The 17,161-nt window shown below is 44.2% G+C and overlaps 1 protein-coding gene across 5 annotated transcripts in view; it reads left to right on the forward strand.

Moving 5' to 3' along the window:
- The window catches only part of ccdc92 (coiled-coil domain containing 92), a 63,507-nt gene that overhangs the window by 27,642 nt on the left and 18,704 nt on the right, over positions 1-17,161 (forward strand). For all 5 annotated transcript variants that reach the window (XM_088000292.1, XM_088000295.1, XM_088000294.1 and 2 more), the window contains 2 exons: positions 11,636-11,781; positions 12,182-12,229. In XM_088000292.1, the coding sequence (XP_087856418.1) occupies positions 11,652-11,781; positions 12,182-12,229 (178 nt within the window). In that variant the 5' untranslated portion in view covers positions 11,636-11,651. The remainder of the gene's footprint in view (positions 1-11,635; positions 11,782-12,181; positions 12,230-17,161) is intronic.

Genomic DNA, 17,161 nt, shown 5'->3' on the forward strand with positions numbered 1-17,161 from the left:
TCTCTCCCTTCTCCATTTGTATTTGCCAATTCTCTGTCTCTGTCTTTGTCTTTCTCTGTCTTTCAACCTCTGTCTTCCTTTCCTATTTGTTTCCTCATTCTGGCCTTTTTAAGTCAGGACAAGAAATGTTTCTGTTTTTAAATAAATGAATATTTATCTTGCTCTTCTAGGAATTTTAAATGCCACTGCAAGGTTTTTATTTAGGCAAATATGCCTCCATATCTAACAGTGGTAATGGCCTTATCTCATTGCAGATTAGATTTCCCAGCACTCCCCCAGGCTTGTTTATTTTCCAATATTGGAATACTTGGCTGCTGAGTGTTTCCTGATCAAGCTGTAGTCTGAAGAGACCTGGGCTCAGGGAGTAAATGCTGAGGTGTAGGACTTTGAGGTGGAGGTCAGACAGCAGTGATCCTCAGAATATTTAAGTTAGATGAGAAGTACCAAAGGTATAAGGAGAGAGGAAAACTGGAGACCAGGTCTAGTCAGATAGACTCTTGTTAGCTCTGAATGAATTCTCACATGGGACCTTCCTTTGGTTATTTTTGTTTTTCTCTTGATTGGTCATTAGTCTGCTCTGGCTGTGAACAGAACACTCAAACAGCCCAATCAGCTCGCTAGAAAGTGACCCGTGACTTTTTGTCTGATTTCTAATGTGATTTCATTTGCCTTGTCTTCACCACAGTGCATAGGTAGCTATGTTAGACTTCCCTCCTGGACTTCTGCCTTGTAGCATGTGTGTTATATTTGAATTTGCATAGAAACATAATAGGAGTAGGTCATTCGGCTCTTTGGGCCTGCTATGCCATTCATTGTGATCATGGTTGATCATCCAACTCAATAGCCTATTCCTGTTTTCTCCCCCATTTCTTTGATCCCCTTAGCCTCAAGTGATATTTCCAATACTTTATTGAAATCATACAATGTTTGGCCTCGACTGCTTTCTATGGTAGCAAATTTCACAGAGTCCACACTCACAGAATGAAGAAATTTCTTATCTCAATCCTGAAAAGTTTATCCTGTGTCCTCAGACTGTGACCCTGGTTCTGGACTCTCCCACCATCAGTAATGTCCTTCCTGCAAAGTGTCCTATTAGAATTTTATGGGTTTCTATGTGACTCCCCCCCCCCTCGTTCTTGTAAACTTCAGAGAATATAATCCTAATCGACTGAACCTCTTCCTATCCTTCAGTCCTGCCATCCCAGGAACAGTTTGGTGAACTTTCACTGTGCTCTCTCTCTAGCTAGAACATTCTTCCTCAGATAAGGAGACCGTATTCTATGTGTGGTTCCCTCCACGGCCCTGTATAATTGACCTCCCTGCTCTTGTACTTGAATTCTCTAACTATGAAGGCCATATACCATTTGCCTGTTTGATTGCATGATGCATCTGCGTATACCACCTATCTGTCTGAAGATTCTGCCTGTACCTGATGCGGTAGAATAATTGTTTGTATGCCAACCTGGCAGAAAGCATATTGTTTCATCAAAAAACATAATTGCCTTAAATTAAACGGTGTCTTTTCTTGTCCTTTGTTCCTCTCTCCGTTAGTGGGATTGAAAGCTGGAGAGCTGGGACCAGGATGTGGGGGTGGGTAAAAAATGTGGACGGAAGGAATCGGGCTGTTAAGTTATTGGACTTTATATTGAGTCCCAGAGGCTGCAAGGTCCCAAGACTGAAAATGAGATGTTGTTCTTTGAGCTTGCGCTGAGGCTCAAACCTCACTGCAGGAATACTGCAACAGAAATGTTGGCCAGGGAACATGGGTAGCAGGCAACTCTAAGCTCAGGGTTATTTTTATGGAAGTAGATGTTCTCCAAAATGGTCACCCAGTCTGCTTTTTGTCCCCAGTGTAGAGGAGACTACAGTGTGTGCAGCACATACAATACACTATATTGAATGAAGTGCAGATAAATTGCTGCTTCACCTGAAAGGTATACCTGGGGCCTTGGTTATTGAAGAGGAGTGAGGAAGTAAATGAGTAGGTGTTATAGCTCCTGTGATTGCATGGGAAAGTGCCATGGGAGTGTGGAAAGGTGTTGGGAGTGGAGGAGGAGTGGACCAGGACACTCAGGTGGAACAGTCCTGCAGAATACTGACAAGGGAGGAGAGGGGAATATGTAGTGGTGGTGTCCCATTGGAGATGATGGAAATGGTGGCTAATGATCCTCTGGATGTGGATGCTGGTGAATGGTAAGTGAGGACCGAGGGATCCTATTATTGTCATGGGAGGGGATGAGAAGGGGTCAGGGAAGAAGTGTGTGTGAGAGGTCGGATGTGGGGTGGATGCTTTTCTGATTTCCCCCCCCCCCACCCCAGAATTTGACATCATCAGAACAGATTAGATTAGATTACTTACAGTGTGGAAACGGGCCCTTCGGCCCAACAAGTCCACACCGACCCGCCGAAGCGCAACCCACCCATTCCCCTACATTCCTAACACTACGGGCAATTTAGCATGGCCAATTCACCTGACGTGCACATCTTTGGAGTGTGGGAGGAAACCGGAGCACCCGGAGGAAACCCACGCAGACACGGGGAGAATGTGCAAACTCCACACAGTCAGTCGCCTGAGTCGGGATGCAATGGAGACATAGCAACTGGAAGAATGGTAGAGTCTTCACATGAAGCAGGGTGTGAGGATGTATTCTGGATCAGTAGTGCTGGAAGAGCACAGCAATTCAGGCAGCATCCAACGAGCAGCGAAATCGACGTTTCATGCAAAAGCCCTTCAGGAATAAAGGCAGAGAGTCTGAAGCGTGGAGAGATAAGCTAGGGGAGGGTGTGGTTGGGGAGAGAGTAGCATAGAGTACAATGGGTGAGTGGGGGAGGGGATGAAGGTGATAGGTCAGGGAGGAGAGGGTGGAGTGGATAGGTGGAAAAGAAGCTAGGCAGGTCTGACAAGTCCGGACAATTCAAGGGACAGTGCGGAGCTGGAAGTTTGAAACTAGGATGAGGTGGGGGAAGGGGAAATGAGGAAACTGTTGAAGTCCACATTGATGGCCTGGGGTTGAAGTGTTCCGAGGCAGAAAATTAGGCATTCTTCCTCCAGGCGTCTGGTGGTGACGGAGCGGCGGTGAAGGAGGCCCAGGACCTCCATGTCCTCGGCAGAGTGGGAGGGGGAGTTGAAATGTTGGGCCACGGGGCGGTTTGGTTGATTGGTGCGGGTGTCCCGGAGATGTTCCCTAAAGCGCTCTGCTAGGAAGCGCCCAGTCTCCCCAGTGTAGAGGAGACCGCATCGGGAGCAACGGATACAATAAATTATATTGGTGGATGTGCAGGTAAAACTTTGATGAATATGGAAGGCTCCTTTAGGGCCTTGGATAAAGGTGAGGGAGGAGGTGTGGGCACAGGTTTTACAGTTCCTGCGGTGGCAAGGGATAGTGCCAGGATGGGAGGGTGGGTCATAGGGGGGCGTGGACCTGACCAGGTAGTCACGGAGGGAACGGTCTTTGCGGAAGGCGGAAAGGGGTAGGGAGGGAAATATATCTCTGGTGGTGGGGTCTTTTTGGAAGTGGCGGAAATGTCGGCGGATGATTTGGTTTATGCGGAGGTTTGTAGGGTGGAAGGTGAGCACCAGGGGCGTTCTGTCCTTGTTGCGGTTGGAGGGGTTGGGTCTGAGGGCGGAGGTGCGGGATGTGGATGAGATGCGTTGAAGGGCATCTTTAACCACATGGGAAGGGAAATTGCGGTCTCTAAAGAAGGAGGCCATCTGGTGTGTTCTATGGTGGAACTGGTCCTCCTGGGAGCAGATACGGCGGAGGCGGAGGAATTGGGAATATGGGATGGCATTTTTGCAAGAGGTAGGGTGGGAAGAGGTGTAATCCAGGTAGCTGTGGGAGTCGGTGGATTTGTAAAAAATGTCAGTGTCATGTCGGTCGTCATTAATGGAGATGGAGAGGTCCAGTAAGGGGAGAGAGGTGTCAGAGATGGTCCAGGTAAGTTTAAGGTCAGGGTGGAATGTGTTGGTGAAGTTGATGAATTGCTCAACCTCCTCGCGGGAGCACGAAGTGGCGCCAATGCAGTCATCAATGTAGCGGAGGAAGAGGTGGGGAGTGGTGCCGGTGTAATTACGGAAGATCAACTGCTCTACGTAGCCAACAAAGAGACAGGCATAGCTGGGGCCCATACATGTGCCCATGGCTACCCTTTGGTCTGGAGGAAGTGGGAGGATTCAAAGGAGAAATTGTTAAGGGTGAGGACCAGTTCGGCCAAACGAATGAGAGTGTCGGTGGAAGGATCCTGTTGGGAACGTCTGGAGAGGAAAAAACGGAGGGCTTGGAGGCCCTGGTCATGGCGGATGGAGGTGTAGAGGGATTGGATATCCATGGTAAAGATGAGGCATTGGGGGCCGGGGAAATGGAAGTCTTGGAGGAGGTGGAGGGCGTGGGTGATGTCTCGAACGTATGTGGGGAGTTCCTGGACTAGGGGGGATAGGACAGTGTCGAGGTAGGTAGAGATGAGTTCAGTGGGGCAGGAGCATGCTGAGACAATGGGTCGGCCAGGGTGGTGAGGATGTATTGTTAAGGTAACTATGGGAGCTGGTGGGTTTGTATGGATATCAGTAGCCAGCCTATCCCCAGAAATGGAAACAGATGTCAAGGAAGGGATGAACCAGGTGAAGTTGAGAATGGGGTGAATGTTGGAAGCAAAATTGATAAAGTTTTTCAATTCCAGATGAGAGAGGGAAGCAGTACCAATGATATCATTGATGATTAGATTAGATTAGATTCCCTACAGTGTGGAAACAGGCCCCTTAACCCAACCAGTCCACACCGACCCTCTGGAGACTAATCCACTCAGACCCATTTCCCTCTGACCAATACACCTAACACAACGGGCAAGTTAGCATGGCCAATTCACCTGACCTGCACATCTTTGGATTGGATTGTGGGAGGAAACCGGAGCTCCCAGAGGAAACCCACACAGACATGGGGAGAATGTGCAAACTCCACAAGGACAGTCACCCAAGGCTGGAATCGAACCCTGGCACTGTGAGGCAGCAGTGCTAACCACTGAGCCACCATGCCACCCGTATGCATTGTCTGATAGACCAGACAATGAGTTGTGGGCGGGAGTCTGAATAGGATTGGAGCAAATTATAGGATATAAAGATAGCTTGGAGAATTTGGGGCTGGTTTCCTTGAAGAACAGAAAGCTAAGTGGAAATTAAATGGAGAGGTTCAAGATCATGAGGGGGCTGGATAGAGCTGATAAGAAGAAACTATTCCAACTTGTGAAAGCTTAAGAACAGAGGGACAGATTTAAAGTAATTAGGGCAAGAAATGAAGGTGACATGAGCTGAAACTTTTTTTCACACAGCGGGTGGTTATAAATTATACATTAGAGAACCTCTTATTTGAAAAGGAAAAATGTGCTGGGTACAAGAAGATGGCAAGATACTAGGACGAGATGACATACTCATTTTGAGAGCCAGTGCTGACATGATGGACTGAATGGCCTCCTGTGTTTTATAATCGTATGAAATTCTGAGACCTTCACCATGTCATGAAACAGCAGTGTGAGATTTTCTTTAGTTCACTTTTCTTTCAAGAGAAAGTAAGAGAAAACCAGTTGATGTCAGTCTGTCTAGCAAACATGGGCACTGTAAACATGGCTGAACACCTACTGCTAGGGCTCAGTCAGGGTATCTGATCTATTCCAGCCTTTTTGGTCTTAAAGGTTTTACCACTGCCCTACACACGAACATTTACTGAAAGTGGAAAGTGATCAATCCAGAGCAGTATGCCAAAGTACCTTGTTGCTGTGGTTAGCATGACCTGTGATTGAATGAGTCTAATGGCCCAAAGTTCACTTGTCCTGCTTTTGTTATTTTTGGTTTGCTGGACTGATCTTGAACTTTGTGTTTCAGTAAATATGTGTGATAATACTGGTAGGCCAATCTCCTGCCATGACCCTGCATCTCAGTGTATTAAAAATGTTTGAATTAGAAATGTGTTGGTTCTTTGGCCTAACAAGTCCAGAACAACTCTCCGAAAAGTAACCCACCCAGACCCATTCTATATTTACCTCTGACCCCTGATTTTTCTGTTCCTCGGATGCTGCCTGAACTGCTGTGCTTTTCCAGCACCACTCTAATCTAGAATCTGGTTTCCAGCATCTGCAGTCCTTGTTTTTACCACCCTGACTAATGCACCTAGCCTACACCTCCCTGAACACTATGGGCAATTTAGTATGGTCAATTCACCTAACCTGCAGATCTTTGGATTGTGGGAGGAAACCGGAGCACCCAGAGGAAACCGGAGCACCCGGAGGAAACCGGAGCACCCGGAGGAAACCGGAGCACCCAGAGGAACCCCACGCAGACATGATGAGAATATGCAAATTCCACACAGATAATCGTCCAAAGCAGGAATTGAACCCATTGTGCCACTCCATTTGCTGATAATTCCCTGGAGATTATTGCTATAGCAATAGGGAGCAGCCTGTGTGCCGAATATTCAGCCAAGAAACCAGTTCAGCTTCAACCTGTGTGGAAAAAAATGCTCATTTTTTTTCTTGTCCTCTAACCTTATTGTTTTGTATGGGAAGCAATCTAAATGTAACTCAAGGCAATTCTGAGCTGCTTAAACCATTTAGAGCTTCCAGTGTTCATCTCAGTGGGGTTGTAAGTGTAGTATAATGTTGAATATTTTTTGATTTTGTTTTTGTGATTATGTTTACTTGAAGTAAAAGGAAGAAATTCTGAACTGTAGTTACACTAACCTTATTAAAGTTATAAACCACATACCCACAGTTCACTCAACATTCTAGTGGAATGTTTTTAGAAACACAAACTAATTACACCTTGTTTTTAAAGTTGTCATCCCTATTTTCAAATCCCCATAGCTCTGACCTTTTCTTCCAATTCTGACCTCTTGTGCACTCCTGATTTCCTTTGTCCAACCATCAATCATGTCAGCGTCCTGGGTCTGAAACTCTGGAATTTCCTTCTGTAACCTCTATTTGCTCCTTTAAGTTGCTCAAGCTTTTAATCACCCATCCAAGTATCTATGTCTAAGTCTTCTTATTATATGTTTTGATAATAATTGAGGCCTCTTGGGATGTTTAACTACTACAAGATATAGCTGCAGAGTACTTACTATATTGGTCATCTTTGACCTGGATCAAGGATACAAGTTCAAATCTCCTCATGACAGGTGGCAAACGTAGATTTAAGTTCTTAAATTATTGTCATGAAATATGGGCAGGCAGCACTACCTTCCAGATGGTAGTGTTCATGGGTTAGGAAGGTGATTTTGGAGGGAACTTGGTGAATTTCTGCAGTGCACCTAGTGGATGGTATACTGTGTCAGTGCTGAAGGGAATGAATGTTGAAGGCGATGATTTGTAGTGTCAATCAAGTAGGCACCTGTGTCTTGGATGGTGTCAGGTTTCTTGAGTGTTGTTGGACCTGGACGCCTCCAGGCAAGTGGGGAGTAATCCGTCACACTCCTGACTTGTGCCTTGTAGATGGTGGACAGGCTCTGGGGAGTCAGGAAGTGAGTTATTTCTAACCTCTGAACTGCCGTTGTAGCCACTATGTTTATGTGGTGAGTTCAGTTGAGTTTCTGACCAATGGTAACCCCGCACAATGTTAATAGTAGGGGATTCAATGATGGTAATGCCATCGAACACAAAGGGGTAATAGTTAGATTCTCTGTTATTGTTCACAGATTATTTAGGACAGAATCAAAATTGCTCATATTCCCAGATGGCACTAAACTAAGGAGTGCAGGGAGCAGATCTTCAGCAACTACAGTGTATTGTTATTTGAGCAAGCAGCTGAGAGCTGGCTGATTAACTGCTGGAAGACTTGGGTACAGTGGAGAACTAGGCTGCTGAGTGATATTTAATTATACAGTATTTTTCCAATTAAGTGGCATTTTTATGGAGCATGTTATTCTGCAGCAAAGAAATGGAAGAGAGAGTTTGGGTCTGGTCAAGAACATCATTGAAGGGAGCAAGAGACTGAGCACAAGCTTGAAGGACATAACAAAAACAGTTGCTGGAAAAGCTCAGCAAGTGGGCTGCACGGTGGCACAGTGGTTAGCACTGCTGCCTCACAGCGCCAGAGACCCGGGTTCAATTCCCGCCTCCCCGTGTCTGCGTGGGTTTCCTCCGGGTGCTCCGGTTTCCTCCCACAGTCCAAAGATGTGCAGGTCAGGTGAATTGGCCATGCTAAATTGCCCGTAGTGTTAGGTAAGGGGTAAATGTAGGGGTATGGGTGGGTTGCGCTTCGGCGGGGCGGTGTGGATTTGTTGGGCCGAAGGGCCTGTTTCCACACTGTATGTAATCTAATCTAATCTAATCTAATCTAATCTAATCTAATCTAATCTAATCTAAAAGTCTGGCAGCATCTCTGGAGATAAATCTGAGTTAATGTTTCTGGTTTAATGACCCTCAGAACTGATGGTAGCTAGGAAAAGGTTAATTTTAATGCAGGTGATAGGTTGGGGGGTGGGAATAAGGAGTAAATGATAAGTGGCGATAGACCTCAACGAGAGAGAAGAACAGTTGGACAGACAAAGGAGTAGATAATGATCAGCCTGGGAGAATGAAAAGCTGGTTTGAAGTACATATTCTGCGTTTGTTTAGTCACTAGTCCCACACTCCGTGTCCTGGTTACAGTTTGTTTTATTCATTTCTGAGATGTGGACATTGCCGACATTGCTTATAAAACAATTTTTAAAGTTTCATTTTAGGGCAATTCTGCAGGGTTCTTAGCTGAAACAGGATGTGTAAAAGCAGTTGCTCCTGAGGAAGGGAGAATATAGTTTGGAATTGTTAAAAATAGGTTGCCTCAGTATAAAATGGTCAGTTTAAACATTTAAGACCAGGAGTTGTTTGTTAAAAAGCTGGAGGGGTTATTTGAAACTGTGAATATTTAAGCTCCATTAAATGATGAATCACAAAAGAGACGATGTCAGCTTCACACAACTGGGAATTGAAGCTACAACCAAGTCAAACCCTATAAGACAGAGAAGGGCATTCTCTCTAGTGTTTGAGTACTGTTTGGGATGCTATTACAATTAATTGGATTATATTTTTACCATGTGATTCAAAATCTTTAAATGTGTGTTATATGTAAATAATTTGGTTTATTCCATTGTGGTTTCATTCTTTTGCATAATAAACTTCTGTTTTATTGTTTAAACCAAATCCGCAGCATAGCGTGCTTTTATGTCTCTGAAAGATCATTTTGTAAAAAACAAAAAAAATCTATCAAGCCAGATTTTTGTGGGATCTGCTTTATCCAGTAACAACATCAGCTGTGATCATAATAGTACACACTGCTGCTACTGTATGCTGGTTGTGAGGGAGTGAACTCTTCTGGATGTGGTGCCAGTCCAGTGGGCTACTTTGTCCTGGATGGTGTCAAGCTTCTTGAGTGTTTTTGGAGCTGCCCCCATCCAGGGCAAGTGGGGAGTATCCCATCACACTCCTGACTTGTGCCTTGTAGATGGTGGACAGGCTTTGGAGAGTCAGTAGGTGAGTTACTCTGCAGGATTCCTAGTCTCGAACTGATCTTGTAGCTATAATATTTATATCGCTAGTTCTGTTCAGTGAACACCCCCAACATGCTAATAGTTCTAGCTAATCAGTTATAGAGTGTGTGCAGCTAAGGGGAGCAAACAAATCACTAAATTAAGGACCTGGGTTATGAGGAGAGACTGCAAAAACTGGCAGTGTTCATTTTTTTAAATGCACTTTGGAGAATGTGTGCATTACTGGCTGGCCAGCATTTATTGCCCGTCCCTAGTTGCCCCTTAAGGTGGTGGTGAGCTCTCTTCTTGAACAGCTGCAGTTCATTTTATGCCATTCAGGAAGTAAATCCAGGATCTTGATCCAGCGACACCTAAGGAATGATGATTTATTTCTAAGTCAGGATGTGGAGTAGGAGGAAGAGAAAGAATTCTCAGCTGACCTCATGGAGAAGATAAATGTCCATGTGTTTAACTTAATCCCAGATTCTCCAACAGACCAGACTAGTACATCAGCCATGCATTTTGCAGGCAATGTCCAATCAGATTGGATTCCACCTCAACAACTTTATTCTGCTCTGAATCTGTGGCAACACTGTCTCACTGTCTCAGTTTCTGTTTTGAGCTAGTTTGAGGGTCTTGTTTGTTCCTTCATGGAGTTTAGCATTACTGCGGCAGTTTGCTGCATAAATAATAGTCTGGAGATTAATATGGGGGTTGCCTGGAGCTTGCTATATTCAGTGTTAGTATTTAGAAATGTACAGTTGTGTGATCCAGTCAAGTAAGGTGAATGCTACAGGAGGAGCACAGAATCTACATCGTACATGTAGCAACATGACAAAACTTATACCAGATTTATTTTTGTAAACAAATTTTTGATTTAATAGAAGCACAATATTGAAGCACAGGGTTTTTTTAAAGGTCTAGTTGAGGCCCAGGGTTTTGTTTAAAGGTCTCAGTTTGCAGTGGCTTTGTTCCTGTTTCCTGGTTATTGTCAATGTGCTGTATACTCTTGTTGCTAGGTTTATCCTGGCAGCATGTTGAAGGTGGGAGACACGGACTAACGCTGCAGAATTTTCCTGATGAAGATCTTATGCTCGAAACATCGATTCTCCTGCTCCTTGGATACTGCCTGACATGCTGTGCTTTACTAGCACCACACTCTTCGACTCTGATGTCCAGCGTCTGCAGTCCTCACTTTCTCCCTGCAGAATTTGCTGTTGCGTATCAGATGAAAGCGAGTCTTTAACTAAATCTAGCTTGACAGTTCAAACTTCAAACTGTTGGGATCTGGGGGTAAAGGGTGAGGGCTGGAGGCAGGTACAGGGAGTGAAGATTGACCTGTTATTTTATTATGTCCAGAGAGTGAAGCCACCTGCTGTAAAACAATATTATTTCCAAAGTTCTAACTTCCCTCAGGAGAGAACCTGAGATCTGATGTTTTGGAGGAATGTAATCAGTTGAGGATTATCTAGTTTATTTCCAGCTTGTTTTATTTTGGTCATTTTTGGAACTTGTTAGATTTTCCTACATTTCAGAGATAACATCAGAAGTCAATTAAAAGTTAACCTGCTGGTGTGCATCTTCATTACCCAGAATGGACCTTTATGTAAATTTGTTGGATTTTACAACAATGCACAGCTCCATGTTCACTTTTACTGATACCAGTTTTATATCATTAGAGTTTTTAAACACAATTCAAATTCTCAACCTTGCCTGATGCAAGTTAAACTCAAGATCTGACTCATTATAGGAACAAACACTATATCACTGTCCTCTTGGAGATGGTCTGCCCTAATTCACAGTGCTTGTATTCTCACGTATTCTTGGACAGAGTACACTTCAGAAAACTTCACACCTGTGTGCTCAGTTTGAACCTTTCATATAACCATAAAAAATAGGAACAACTGTAGGCCATTCAGCCCATTAGGCCTGCTTACCCAGTTTTAATTTGGAGAGCTGGTAACCTTGCAACTTTAAGCATGATATTGTGTAGCTGTGTATGGATAATTGATTACATTTGCAGTTTTTAATGCAGTGAGATGCGTCTGGATGGGGCAGCGATGATATTGTGGTGAGTTTTGATCTGATTGTGTGCTTTGTACTAAGCACTGCCTGTGCCACTGACGGTGGTGCTCTTTCCCCTTTAGGTCACTTAACTGCACCATGGCGACATCAAATCTGGAGATGCAGTTGCACAGTGCCCAGAAGAACCTGCTGTTCTTACAGCAAGAACATGCCAGTACACTGAGGGGGCTACACACCGAAATCCGTAAACTGCAGCAGCACTGCTCAGGTACGTCATGACAACTCTGCCCCCGCACACCACGCACACATACACACACTGCACCGCGCGCACTCCAATCAAGTGAAACTAATACAACCTCCATAATCTTCGCCAGAAGGTGTGAACAAGTGGGATTTAATCCACTACTGGCTTTGTATGTTCTGGGAGTGATAGGATCATAAGACACAGGAGCAGAAATTAGGCCATTCAGCCCAGTAAGTCTGCTCCACCATTCAATCATGGCCAACAAGTTTCTCAACCCTATACTCCTGCTTTCTCCCTGTAACCCTTGATACTTAAGAACCAAACAGATCTACTGTATCCTGAAGATAAAGCATGATCTAATTCCATCTTGTCATGCTAACATCAGTTATATTTTCCTAAAATGTTTCATTTTCTCTGTTTCTAGATTTGGCCTTTGAATTGACTATGACATCATCACCTTGCAACCAGGCTGGTAAGGACTGTAACTCACCACCACTCCTTGTGCTACTCCTGTGCTGAGCTCTCAGACATCCCCACCCTCGTACATGCCCAAAACTTCCACCCTGCCTCCAAACCTACACATCTGTTATCCCCACAGCCCACCTCCCCCTAACCTGGTGTCAGTGTCTGGATTGACAATGATGTGTCACATAGAGAGTATAGTCCTAATATCAGGTGACTTAGTGCTTTTCACAATTTCAGTACATTGTCATTTTGTTCACTATTCCACATTATTTTAGAATTTATATATAAAGCTTCAGTTTCTCCATGTGGAAGTGTTCATTTTTTGGGATGCCTCTATAACTGTCCAGTAAGTTTAACATTTATCAACAAGTCTGGATGAGATTAAGGGCTGCAGGGTGAATGACTTCATCACCATAACAGGAATTAATTCAAGTGGGAGCTGGGGACAATATGATGAGGAGGACTGACACTGTTCTGTGCAGTAAAGAGCATGGCTCCTCGCCAATGCCAGGATTTAGGAAATCTGCTTTGTGCTGGAGTGGGAAGATTGAGTAATTGAGTAGGTATCTACTCCATTGGCAAGACAAGTATGAGGAACAAGGTACTAAATTAATTAGTATAATCTGTGCAAAACTAGCATTGAGCAAATCAGATTAGAGAGCTGAATGCATGGCCTAAAGACTAGTGTGTGAGAGGTTGGTTCTGGTTCATGAGGCACTCACATCAGTACTGTGGAAAGTGGAATACAAGTTTCCTGATTGGGGATGTTAATCTGGTCCATTCAGGGAGCCCTGGCTAATATAAAAAGGTTGTGTCAGAGATACTACCTGTATCTATAGTCAAGGACTGTTCATTAGTAAATAAAGGGTAACTTGATGTTGGGACACCAGCCTCTTGAGTTATTTCAGTGGAAGCGAGAGTAAAGTATAATCCTGAAGAAACTCACTTGCTGCAAGGTAAGCATTTCTTACACAATGCCTTTGTTTGGGAACCTTGACTCAATCCTGCTGTTGAGGACTGGGTCCAGCGTATGTAAAGAATGTTATTTTTTTCTGGACAAACACCATTGTGACAGATGAAACACAACATGCAGTTCTCCTTGATAATCTGTGAAGCTGCTGCTTTTTCTATCACTAAGAGCATAATTTTCTCTGAGGTACCAGATACTAACATCTTTCAAGAATTGACGGATTTATTTGGGGAGTATTACAACCCCAAGTCTTCTCTGGTTCTGAGATGCTGTCGGTTTTACTCAGCAATTTGACAATCAGGTTAATTTGCATCAGGATTTTGACTAGATTGAGATGACTGGCAGAAGCCTTTGAATTTGGTTTAACCCGTAATGAGGTGCTTAGAGACCATCTGATATGTTGGATTAATTATGTCACTGCACAAAAATGCCTACTAGCTGAAGTCAGCTGGACTTCAAATGGGTGCTACAAATGTATTTTGTAAAATGCAGCAAGTGGAGCATACGAGTTCCAGGGTATTCTGATGGAAGTGGATACTGTCGCCAGTCTCACTGAGCTTGGGGAACATCACTTGAGTTCAGGTAATTGCACAGCCTTAGTCAGGACATATCCTGATCAGAGGAACTTTAGGTCAGTCCACAGCAAAACCCCAAAACAAACCAAGCCTCAGCCAAATGGTTAAAATTTTCTACAGCATTCTGGCCGGCAAGCCAGTGTAATTGTTGCCGGTTCTTGGACTTGAGACAGCAAAGGAGTCCTCCTAGACCTGATTTGAGTAAAACAGCTCAAAGGCTGGCATCTAGGAGAGCTCATACCCCGGAAAGTCCACTTACGTCTGATTGGAAACAGATAAGTTGCTTCGCAGCATCAAAATCAGAACCAATGAAGATAAACGTCTGGTTAAATGGTCACCTGGTTCTAATGGAGGTTGATACTGGCGTAGCTATATCAGTAGTCACAGACCTAGCCTTTATTAAGATTTGCTCTGGACTCCAGCCCTTAACTCAGCTAGACTGAAAACCTATGGCTGGGAACCTTTACAGATTAAGGTTCTGGTCTGTTAGGAAAAGCAGCTGGTTCAGTTATTAATGATTGTAGTATAAGGTTCAGGCCCAAGCTTAATGGCATGAAATTGGTTGTGAAAGATTCATCTGGATTGGCTCAGCTTTTTCAATTATAAAGGGGCTGAATGAAGTCCTAATTAAATACCTAGAAATTTTCCAGGAAGGTTTAGGAACTATCAGAGAAAGCCAAAGCATATTGAGCAGGAAGCAATTCCATGATTCTGCAAAGTGTGCCCAGTGCCATTCGCCTTAATGGGAAAATGTAGAGGCAGAAAGCTGGAGAGTGAGAAAATTGTCAGTCCAGTCTAATTTGTAGAATAGGCTGCACTGGTCATACTGACTTTGAAGTTTGCCTTTGTGGGGATTTTAAACAAATGGTAAACCATTTTTCACAGCTGGATAAATACCCAGTCTCTCGGAACTGTCAAATGTTGCCAGAACCTGTGGATTCGCGCTCTCTCCATCAAACATTGTCAAGTCCCCCGAATCAGAGATGGACATGATGGAAGTAGCTGCCTCAATGCCTTTGCTGAAGACGAAAGTGAAACTCTGTCGAGGTGCTCCTGGCGCAAGAAGCGAGTTCCCGAGCATTATACGCTGCCTGTATCAAATACCAAGTCAGAAAAACCTGACCCAGTGCTAAACACCCCAGGGGGCACAGGGATGGATAGACAGTATGAATCTAAGAGTCAATTAGCAGGTTGGTCTAGAGGTCACAAAAGTTGGAAAAAGTCAAAATTGACGGCTCCAGTATCTGAATGCACATAGCTTTCAAAGCAAAGCAGGTGAAGTGCTACCATGACTAGAAATGAGTAAGTGTGATCTGATTGTCATTACAGAGACATGGCTTCAGGATGATGTAGACTGGGACTAGAATATTGATGGGTATATGACATGGAGGAAAGAGGTGAATCTAAGAAAATGTGGAGAGTTGGGTGTTTTAATTTATTGATGGTATTCACAGGGATACGTTTCATTGAGGAGATGAAACAGTCTCTATTCCCAAAGCAACTGCAGTCAGTCAGGTCTGAGTTGTAAAATCACAGTCTCTATTCCCAAAGCAACTGCAGTCAGTCAGGTCTGAGTTGTAAAATCACAGGCTGATGAACTCTTTCTCCTGTCATTCATTGGCTAACTTCTCTGTGGTGAGAGAGGAATGGAGTGGGTTGTAATTCTCCTGAAGGAAGTTCATGAATGTATCAATTGGAATGTAAAAAGATGTCTGCATTGTTCTGTAATCACTTTTGATAAGGAAAGGTTTTGTAGCTGGCTAGTATTTCATGGTTTTCTGGGAACTGGGTGTGTTGTGTTCCGGAAAGTACAATGACCTACATCCTGATCCAGGAGAGAAGCTCTGATTAGACTTGGCCTTGCTGGAATGTTCCAAATAAGCTATGGGGGGGGGGGGGGTTAAACAAACTTCATGATACCATTTAGCCCTCACACGCCTCAGTTGTCATTCAGTTTGGACATAAGCAGAGGGCTAACCAAATAGATAGGTCACTAACCCAACAGTTATATCCTTACACTTTGTTAATATTGTTTGCTAATTGATGTGATCATTAGGGGGGTGCTTATTGATGTAGTTATATAAAGTTCGTTTTGCATAAAGGACGGCAATGCAGGTAAGTGAAATTGGAAGTAATTTAGTTAGGAAATTGGGCAGGAGAGTCGGGTTAATGGTCCATAAGCTGAAAAATGTGTTGCTGGAAAAGCGCAGCAGGTCAGGCAGCATCCAAGGAGCAGGCGAATCGACGTTTCAGGTATAAGCCCTTCTTCAGGCTTATGCCCGAAACGTCGATTTTCCTGCTCCTTGGATGTTGCCTGACCTGCGCTTTTCCAGCAACACATTTTTCAGCTCTGATCTCCAGCATCTGCAGTCCTCACTTTTTCCCTTAATAGTCCATAATCCAATTGGCTGATGCGATCAGTTGTCTTCTCTAGAGGCCTGCACTGGAAACTCAGGGTATCATGGTTTTCAGAAAAGGCTGAGGGGATCCATATCCAAGTGTATCCATTAGTCACTGATGCTACCAAGGAGATGACAGCCTAGGAGTATTATCACTGGACCAGAGATCCAGGTAATATTGTGGAGACCTTGGTTCAAATCCAGATGTTGAAATTGAATTCATAGAACATAGAACATAGAAAAATACAGCGCAGTACAGGCCCTTTGGCCCTCAATGTTGTGCCGATCCAAGCCCACCTAACCTACACTAGCCCACTATCCTCCATATGCCTATCCAATGTCCATTTAAATGCCCATAAAGAGGGAGAGTCCACCATTGCTACTGGCAGGGCATTCCATGAACTCACGACTCGCTGAGTAAAGAATCTACCCCTAACATCTGTCCTATACCTACCCCCCCTTAATTTAAAGCTATGCCCCCTCGTAATAGCTGACTCCATATGTGGAAAAAGGTTCTCATGGTCAACCCTATCTAAACCCCTAATCATCCTGTACACCTCTATCAAGTTACCCCTAAACCTTCTTTTCTCTAATGAAAACAGCCCCAAGTGTCTCAGCCTTTTCTCATACCATCTTCCTACCATACCAGGCAACATCCTGGTAAACCTCCTCTGCACCCGTTTCAGTGCCTCCACATCCTTCCTATAGTATGGCGACCAAAACTGCACACAATACTACAGATGCGGCCGCACCAGAGTCTTATACAACATGACCTCAGGGCTCCGGAACTCAATTCCTCTACCAATAAAAACCAGTACGCCATATGCCTTCTTCACCGCACTATTTACCTGGGTGGCAACTTTCAGAGATCTGTGTACATGGACACCAAGATCCCTCTGCTCATCCACACTACCAAGTATCCGACCATTAGCCCAGTACCCCATCTTTTTGTTACTCTTACCAAAGTGAATCACCTCACACTTAGCTACATTGAA

Source organism: Chiloscyllium plagiosum, unplaced genomic scaffold (genome assembly GCF_037043375.1).
Source record: "Chiloscyllium plagiosum isolate Xiang-an unplaced genomic scaffold, Cpla_swu_hap1 HiC_scaffold_24, whole genome shotgun sequence".
Lineage (NCBI taxonomy): Eukaryota > Metazoa > Chordata > Chondrichthyes > Orectolobiformes > Hemiscylliidae > Chiloscyllium > Chiloscyllium plagiosum.